Source organism: Castanea sativa, chromosome 8 (assembly GCF_040712315.1).
Source record: "Castanea sativa cultivar Marrone di Chiusa Pesio chromosome 8, ASM4071231v1".
Taxonomy (NCBI): Eukaryota; Viridiplantae; Streptophyta; class Magnoliopsida; order Fagales; family Fagaceae; genus Castanea; species Castanea sativa.
The window spans coordinates 34,241,055-34,250,529 of NC_134020.1; the positions used below are offsets into that span (position 1 = coordinate 34,241,055).

A 9,475-nucleotide genomic window follows, 5' to 3' on the forward strand; every position below is an offset into this window, starting at 1 on the left:
TAAGCTACTCTTTTTATTTTATTTTTTTTCCCTATGTCTGGCAAAGCATATAAGAAATGAACATAGATGCTATAATACTCATGGGACTTTTCAAGAGGAGTCAGGGGGGCCAAGTGCCCCCCTGACGCCCCCTTAGCTTAGCCTCCGACTAAAAAGTACAATGAGTCTCATGAATAATATCAAAAATAAGCTAAATAGTAAAATAATATGGCTTTATAATATGTTCTCAAATGCAACCTTAGTGTCAGACAAGCTGAAAATTTCGGCTTATTTGCAATTTCATAGACTCCACAAGCTAAAAATTTCAATTCATCACTCTCACTCATCAGTCATTAGTAAAAACACATACACTCCACAAGCACAAACATTTTTTTAGGTTTTGAAGGAAACTAGGAAAGGATTTTAGATTAAATACCTGTGAAGGCTCGAGCAACCAACGGCGGCAACAAGATGGGGCTCGCGTGGGCGGCGGTGACAGCTGAGACTCTCGTTGTTTCAGCTGGGGTCGCCGTTGGCAAGGGCGCAAGAGACTTTTACTGCCAAGGAGATGAAAGTGTTCTCAGGCACGTCTCCCAACGAGGTTGTGGGTCATCATCTCCATAAGCTCGTCCAGGTAGTGTACTTGTGCAAATTCATCCATTTTTTCGCATTTTCTTAAGGTCTAGTTCCTCTTTTCTTCTTCTTTTTTACAGGTGTTGAGGGAGAGCCTTCACATCACCTCAGAGTTCCTTACCCAGGAGACGAAGGTGGCGTCGACAGCGTCTCGGGTGGAGGTTTTGGAGGCAGAAAACTCCAAACTAAAGAAGGAGCAGATTACTACTATGGGTGAGGCTAACATTGTCAATGAGCAGGTTAAAGGCCTCTCTGACGAGCTGAGGGTGGAGAAACAGTTAGCCTCAGAGAAGGACGAACAGCTTTTGGCCGCGAAGGAAAAACTCAAGACGATTGCTACTAAGTCCATGGAGGCCTTTCAGATGACGGAGGAGTACAACACAGTCCTCTTCAGCTGGTACTTCAAGGGTTCTGAGCTCTTGAGGCGGTACCTTGCCAAACACCCCACCAAAGTGGATCTAGAAGATGTGGACAAGGAACTGGCAGCTGACGAAGCCTCCCAGCCCACGGCTCTTGAGGACGATGCTCTTGCTCTCCCTTCTCCTGCTACTGATGCTTGAACTTGCTTTATCTGCTTTTTCTTTGTGATATATATATATATATATATATATGTTTTTTGGGTGCCCAGTGTGTTTTGGGCTTTCTGATTCTAGTTTTAGAACAATTTTTCATTTTACTTTAAGAACAATGTTTTTGCCCAGTGTTTATGGGCTTTTAAATATAATTTTGATATAATGCTGGATGCCCGTTGTTTTTGGGCCTTTAATAATAATTTAGTACTTACTTATTTTTGCTCATTTCTTGCATAATACTTAGTGAATGTGTGTGGTCTCTGTCCGCTTAATCTCTATGTGTCAGTAACTTACACTGTTGTTACTTAACTAGAATTTTCGTTGACTCACACTTGATAAAGGGGTCTTGATTCGTCAGCAACTTGCATCCGTCTAGGTGAGATCTTATTGCAATGCTAATTTTATTTGACTTACACACAGTGAAGGAATTTTGTCATTCCTTGGCTTCGTCAGTAACTTACATCTGTCTACGCGGAATCTTGTTACTTATCTAATTTTCTTTGACTTACAGCCAGTGAAGGGATTTTTTCATTCCTTGGCTTCGTCAGTAACTTACATCCATCTACGCGGAATCTTGTTACTCAGCCAATTTTTGTGACTTAAGGGATCTTGTCATTCTTTGACTTCGTCAGTAACTTACATCCGTTAGAGCGGAATCTTGTTACTCAGCCAATTTTTGTGACTTACACCCATTTAAGGGATCTTGTCATTCTTTAACTTCGTCAGTAACTTACATCCGTCAAAACAGAATCTTGTTACTCAGCCAATTTTTTGGCTTACACTCATTTAAAGGATCTTGTCATTCTTTGACTTCGTCAGTAACTTACATCTGTCAAAGTGGAATCTTGTTACTCAGCCAATTTTTTGGCTTTTAAACGGTTAGGTATGTTTGCACTAAGTCATTGCTGAATAGTCCTTTTGTTACTTTCAAAAAATGCATACAATTATTTGTTATATCTATTGATGGTATATTTTCAGGTGCTCAATGTTCCATAATCGTGGCAATCTCTGCCCATCTAAGGTCTCCAGGTGGTAACTGTCTTGTTTGGAGTAATGGACGACTCGGTAGGGTCTTTCCCAAGTTTAGCCGAGTTTCCCTTAGGCTAGGTCCTTGGTTGCTTAGGTGATTTTGCGTAGAACAAGGTCTCCTATGTTAAGTCGTTTGAGCTTCACTCTCTTATTGAAGTACTTGGTCATCTTCTGTTGATATTTCGTCATTCTGTTGGAGGCTTCTTCTTTGATCTCGTCCAAGCAATCCAGGTTGATCTTTAATTTATCGTTGTTGCCTTCTTCATGGAACGTTCCTTGTCCTATGCTGGTTATTCCCACCTCGACTGGGATTACTGCCTTAGTGCCATAAGTGAGTCTGAAGGGGGTTTCTCCTATCGGGGTTCTTGCTATAGTCTTGTAAGCCCATAAGACATTGGGTAATTCCTCCGGCCATGCTCCCTTTGCGTCGTCCAGCCTGACTTTGATGATCTTAAGTAGTGTTCAATTAGTCACTTCTGTCTGTTCATTCGCTTATGGGTGTCCTAAGAATGAGTACTGGTTCTTGATCCCTAGGCTTGAGCAAAAGTCTCTGAAACGTTGACTGTCAAATTGTCGTCTGTTGTCTGATATAATCATCTGTGGAATACTGAACCTGCAAATTATGTTCTTCCATATGAAGCTCTGGATTTTTGCTTCAATGATGGTTGATAATGTTTCTGCTTCAACCCATTTTGTGAAGTAGTCAATAGCGACTAGTAGAAACTTTACCTACCTCTTACCTCGAGGCAATGGGCCAACGATGTCAATCCCCCATTGTGCAAATGGCCATGGGGAGGCTATCTTCGTCAACTTCTCTGCTGGAAGGTGTTGAACATTCTCAAACCTCTGGCATTTGTCGTAATTCTTGACGAGCTCCCTCGCGTCCACCTGCAAAGTAGGCCAGAAGTAACTTGTTCTGATAACTTTACTTACCAAGGATCTAGGGCCTGCATGGTCTCCGCAAATCCCTTCATGGATCTCCTCCAGGATGTATTTGGCCTCTTCTTCGTTGACGCACTTCAAGTACGGCATGGAAAAGCCTCTCTTATACAAGGCGTCGTTCAGGATAGTGAATCTGATTGCTCTCTTCCTGACCTTTCTGGCCTCCTCGACGTCCTACGGAAGGTATCCATCTTGAAGGAAAGATATGATCGAGGTCATCCAGTTACTTGTGCTCTGGATTGCGAAAGTAAAGAGTTCTTCAATGCTAGGGTGCTTCTGGACGTAAAGGGCTGTTTGGTACATAATTTTAAACACATGTTTCATTTTTTGAACAATATTACATGTATTTTCATACACTTTTTCATCCACACATATTTCTAAAAAAACTGAAAACTGTTATTTAAACACAGGTATCAAATAGGCCCTAAGTGTTTTTACCTTTTTTTTTTCTTTTTTCTTTTTTCTTTCTTGAGCTCATGAGCTCATTCCTTTTTTATTTTCTTGCATAAATTTTTTAACACTTTAACTTTTATAACAGGAAATATTTATGAGATTTGCTGGAGACATGATAGGTAGAAGATGACTGATTTGATAATCTCCAACAATTTTTTAATCAATTGTATCAACCATAATAAAATATAAGTATTATATTTATATAAAAACACCACCTCAATTTTTTTTTTCTTTTTCTTTTTTTCATTTGTGGTTTAATGAAAATTTATTAGAATAAAAACCTTAGAATATGCATTTATAAGTGAGGTTTTCAATTTTTTGAGAAAAAAAGAGATAAAAAACCAAACAAGGCGTTTGACAATCCAAAAAAAAAAGATAAATGGTATAATGAGTTGTATATTTGTTTAATACTAAGCTTGTTTTTAATAGCTATTTTCAAACTATATGTAAATGATATACATGTTTTCATAAAAAGCTAAAGCATAGCTACGTTGTTTTTTTTTTTTTTTTTTTTTGTGCTAACAAAAAAAAAGAAATTCACATGTGCGGTCATTGCCTTCGCTTGTTCAAACCTTGTGTTGCATGGCATGAATCACCAAAGCAATAATAGAGCTTGCCCATTTCTCAAATCCATAACTAACCTTAGGATCTGGGCAAGGCAATAGACACAATAATGCATGGAAGGTTCAGCTCCATTTATGTCGTACGACAGATATATCCATTTCAGGTAATTGACTTTTGGCTACACCATCATGATGGAATATGGAATATAAGATGACTTCAACTTGTGATGGGTAGTCTTCCTGGTTAACGTCGAAGAAAATCTCAGTCCTTAATTTTTACTATAAATAGGTCACTGACCTTAATGGTTTCCAATCAAATTAAACCCTCAAATTTTCTTCATGGGCAATCCAACGTGGCCTTTTTTTTCCTTCTCTAAGCAGGAATGCCTCTTCTGCTTCTTCGGAGACGAGAGATCTCTCTGCTTTTCTGGAGCCGAGAAATCTCTCGATTACTCTGACGGCTCCACCAGAGAGAAATCCTGTTTCTCCTCTTGCACCGATGCCACAAGAGGCAGCCAGTTGTGTTAACAGGGATTTTCTCCTCCGGGATTGGATTTGAGTCTGGCTCTTGCTCCCCATCTTGCACCAAAGCCACAGGAGGCAGGCGGCCGTGCTTATTTGGGAGTGGATTTGAAGCTATCTCTTGCTCCTCCGGGGTTGAACCTGCCTTTTGCTACAGAGCCACAAGAAGCAGACGGTCTTGCTCCTCTGGATTTGAACCTGTCTCCCTCGGGAATGGATTTGAAGCTACCTCTTGCTCCTCCGGGATTAAACCTGCCTCTTGCACCAGAGCCACAAGAAGCAGGCGGTCTTGCTCCTCTGGATTTGAACCTGCCTCCCCCGGGAATGGATTTGAACCTTTCTCAAGGTGGACTGCCACTTACTCTCGAGGCGCAGGAGGCAGACGTTGTTTACTCTCAAGTATTATATTTATATAAAAACACCAACTCATTTATTTTTCTTTTTCTTTTTTTCATTTTTGGTTTAATGAAAATTCATTAGAATAAAAACCTTAGAATATGCATTTATAAGTGAGGTTTTCAATTTTTTGAGAAAAAAGAGATAATCAACCAAACAAGGCGTTTGACAATCCAAAAAATAAGATAAATGGTATAATAAGTTGTAAATTTGTTTAATACTAAGCTTGTTTTTAATAGCTATTTTCACACTATATGGAAATGATATACATGTTTTTCATAAAAAGCTAAGGCATAGTTACATTGTTTTTTTTTTTTTGGTAACAAAAAAAAAAAGGAAATTCACATGTGTGGTCATTGCCTTTGCTCACTCAAGCCTTGTTTTGCATGGCGTGGAATCGCCAAAGCAGTAATAGAGCTTGCCATTTCTCAAATCCATAACTAACATTGGGATCATCTAGGCAAGGCAATAGTGGAATTTGCCACTACTCAAATCCATAACTCCTAAACTCGTAAGTATAATGAATCATAAGGATTTCTTACCATTAAATCACACCATTAGGTGATAGTCATGTTGTGGTAGTCATGTTGTTTTGATTTTAGACAAGTTACAAATAAATTAAAACTTATTCAAAATTCAATTGATATTTAATTTAATAGAAATTGAGAATAAAGTTTAGCAAATTTTATAATTTGTAGTGAGATGTATTTTCAATAAATATAATAACATAAAATTTGCCATAATTGCTTCTTTTTTTTTTAACTTATTGACATTTTTTTATTATAATTTTTTTATGAGTATTATAATTGATACATGATAAAAGTGATATCATTAAATACTATACTATATAATAAAAATTGAGCTCATAAATCGTAATTGCATCAAATGGTTGTACCAAATTGCAGCAACCAAAATGATGACTTAATTATTCTTATCAATAATTTTAATGAGAACGTATTTGTTCTTATCTATATATAGAAACAAACATAAACACACAAGGAAGAAAGAATGTGGTTTTAACACAAACAGACTCTATTCAAAAACCATTTAATATATATAGCCTATTTTTATAAACTTTTCATTGAAATTCTTAATATGCATCCTTAATTTTTCGTCATCATTTTTTAATGTTGAATTTTCATTTTTTTTTTGGAGTAATTTGAATTTTCATTCTTAAAAACAAAAACTTTAACCATATCATTGTTGTATCAAAATTTAATAACTTAAAAACTCTAATTTAGTATTTAAAGCATTTGCAACAGGCTCAACAAAGAGTCTACTAATCCAAACTTTACCGATTGTCCCTAAACACAAAGCCAAACTAGTTTTTGAACAGTTGCTAAATATTTCAGGCGAGGCCACAGTAGCTAGTTAAACCATTTTTATTTTTTTTATTCTCTCTTTCTTCATTCTCTCAAATCCTCTCTCTCTCTCCTAAACTCAATTGCCAGCAAAATTGGGTTGTTGAACTGGCTAGGTTGGTATATTTGATGATGGATGAGGTGTGGGTTGATTTGGTAGTGGTTGTGCGTCATCGATTCGTTGGTGGTTGGGCGATTTTATGGTGGGTTTTTGTCATCGTTTCCATTGGGTTGATATGTGTTTGAGTTGTGATCTGGTTGGGTCGCATGTGGGTCTGAGTGGTTTTTTTTTTTGAATTGGGTCAATTTTTGATTTGTAGTGAGGTGCTTTGTGTTTTATGTGTTTGGTTTGGTTATTGATGTTGTGATCTTCAAATAATTTGTATGAGGTATTGTATGGGTTGGATTGTTGGTGTTGTGAACTTGTAATTTGGGTTTGAGTATTGTGTTGTGATCTGAGAAAATGTTGACATGGGGAAACATGATTGAGTAATATATATATATATATATATATATATATATATATATATATATATTAGGAGTGAGAAAAACTAATATTTAAATAGAGTAGCAATAGAATATTGAGGCCGAAGTAGTCGTCTATAAATAATACATTAACTAAAGTAACAAAAGTTGAGTTTTTGGGGTCAAAATAGCTTAAAAAACCAATGAGGCTGATGCTAATCCTCTTATAATACTTAATTAATTTACTCTATATCTCCTCTCAAATATTCTCAAAATCTCATTTGTTTATGCATCTTCTTTCCATCCTAGCACCTCTTATGTCCCATATGTCAATTACATGATTACAAGACAATCATAATTGCCAGTGTGTGTTAAAATACTTGCTAAAAAGAAATAATTACCCGTTAGAAGGCAATGAATGTTAGAAACTTGGAATAAATCTTACAATAAGTATTATTATCTGTGAGTTTTTTCAATAATTTTTATTATTTGAAAACAAAGAATAAAAAAATGAGGCGTTTGACAAACCATAAAATAAGTTTTAAATTTTTTAAAGTTAGCAAATATTGTAAAATACAAAGCTTGTTTTTAAATTTTAATGCGCTATTTTCATATTTTTTGAAACCACATAAATGTTTTAAAAAAAAAGAATAAGCTAAACCATATTTTAGAATGGAAATCTAAGATCATATGGTGACAACTGATTTGGTTCCATGGTGCAATTCCTTAACATGCTTTTATTGGTTGGCTAGCCATTCAGAACAGGTTGTTGACAAAGGAAATACCTTTGAAACGAGGGGTAATTGTTGATGCTAATTGTGCAATATGCAGAAAGAGAATTGAAAACAGGAAGCATTGTTTCTTTGAATATCCCATATCTAAGAAAGTATGTAGAATTATTATGGGCCGTTGTTTTATTAGGAATCAGAAATTTCAGTGTGGGAGGAAATCATTTAGGACTTACTTCTTCTTCTTTTTTTTTTTTGCTAAACAACATGAAGGTTTTTTTTTTTTTTAATAGAGTTTCAATTTATGACGTTCATTTTTGTGATTTTTTGTTTTTTATTATTAGATCAAGACACCATTCGGTTTTTTTAATAGTACAAGATTATCTTTGTTTTATTAAAATTCTTAACTCACAAGTTACTTGAGTTAATTAGATAAAATAATTTTTATTTATGAATTTATACAAAATAGGTTCAACAACCTTGTATTGTTTTAATTTTTTTTTATAACATAATGGAATATTATAATATTAGTAATAACCTTCAAATAATAATTTGATATCTTATTAACTTATTTACTAACTTTCACAAATCAATCTCAAGTCTAAACACACACACACACGTGTACATGTATGTATGTATTTCTCTTTTTGGGTAATAACACTCCCCTCCTTTGAGATTTGTGGGAATGACACTCAACCCCAAACCTAAAAAGAAAAAATACTTCCCTCCCTTGAGGTTTAAAGAAATTAACATTCCCCCTCCTATTTATATTAATAACAAAATATTCTAAATTTTTTTAAGAGTTTCTTTACAAAAGTTTAGCCATGGTTAATAAAAATATTATTGATAAATTTAGAATAAAAAATAAAAATATATCAAGCACCAAAACACTTGCAATGACAAATCACTCTATTACCCATTAAAAAAAGGGGGAAAAAGCAAAAGTTATACTTAATATATTAAAATACACTTTAATTAAAATTTTAAAATAACGTATTTTAATTTTGAAATGGAGAATAATTTTGGAAACTTACTCTTAAGTAAAGGATAGGTTAGTTACACAATATTTTTAATATTAATTTAACAAAGTTTGATCAAACGGATGTCAAGAGGGTAAAGTGTTTTTTCCTTTCAAATTTAGGATGGACTGTCATTTCTCTAAACCTCATAAAAGGGGAGTGTAATTACCCCTATATATTTATATTTATATTTAAATCTAGTCTAATACTCACGAGTTTATTTACAAATATATTAATACGTTTGAGTAAGATTTGTTTAGTAATTGATCATCCCAAATATAAGCTTAAAATTGGTTCATTTGCTAAATAAATAAACATAAAAAAAATTCCTAAGCAATCATCATAAATAGTTTTATTGTACAACTTTATGTCTCAATCACAATTTTGCATCATAACTTGATGCGAAAAGTAATGTGAAATGTCTACTTAGATGTGAAAATTCATCATTGTTTCAATATTACGTCTATTTTCACAATTTTCTGGCCGAAAGTCTAAGGCCATAACATTTTTTTTCTCAAAATTTTGTCACAATTCTAACGTAGTGTGAGTGATAAAAAAAAAATTGTGAGTCTATGTAAAAGTGATAAACAAATAAAGTTGTGGCAAAGAAAGTTGTAGTCTTAAAAGGATTAAGATCCCATTGGGTGCATTTAACCCCTTCCCCTCTCACAAATTTTTTACCACTTCACTTTTTTACTTTTTTTTTTTATAAACAAAATTTAATGGTTGAAAGGAAAAGTTTATTTTTTAAACTTTCAATCTCAGTTATTGACAATAATTAAAGGGAAAGGATTTGCTGAAACTAAGTCTGTA

General features: G+C 34.4%; 1 protein-coding gene across 1 annotated transcript; it reads right to left on the minus strand.

Moving 5' to 3' along the window:
* Positions 1 to 2,303: 2,303 nt before the first annotated feature.
* LOC142606237 (uncharacterized) lies at positions 2,304 to 3,245 on the minus strand. Its single transcript, XM_075777619.1, has 4 exons — positions 3,147 to 3,245; positions 2,947 to 3,101; positions 2,731 to 2,826; positions 2,304 to 2,649 (listed from the first exon to the last, which is right to left on the minus strand). The coding sequence occupies exons 1-4, from the start codon at positions 3,243 to 3,245 to the stop codon at positions 2,304 to 2,306; spliced, it is 696 nt and encodes a 231-aa protein (XP_075633734.1).
* Positions 3,246 to 9,475: the final 6,230 nt, after the last annotated feature.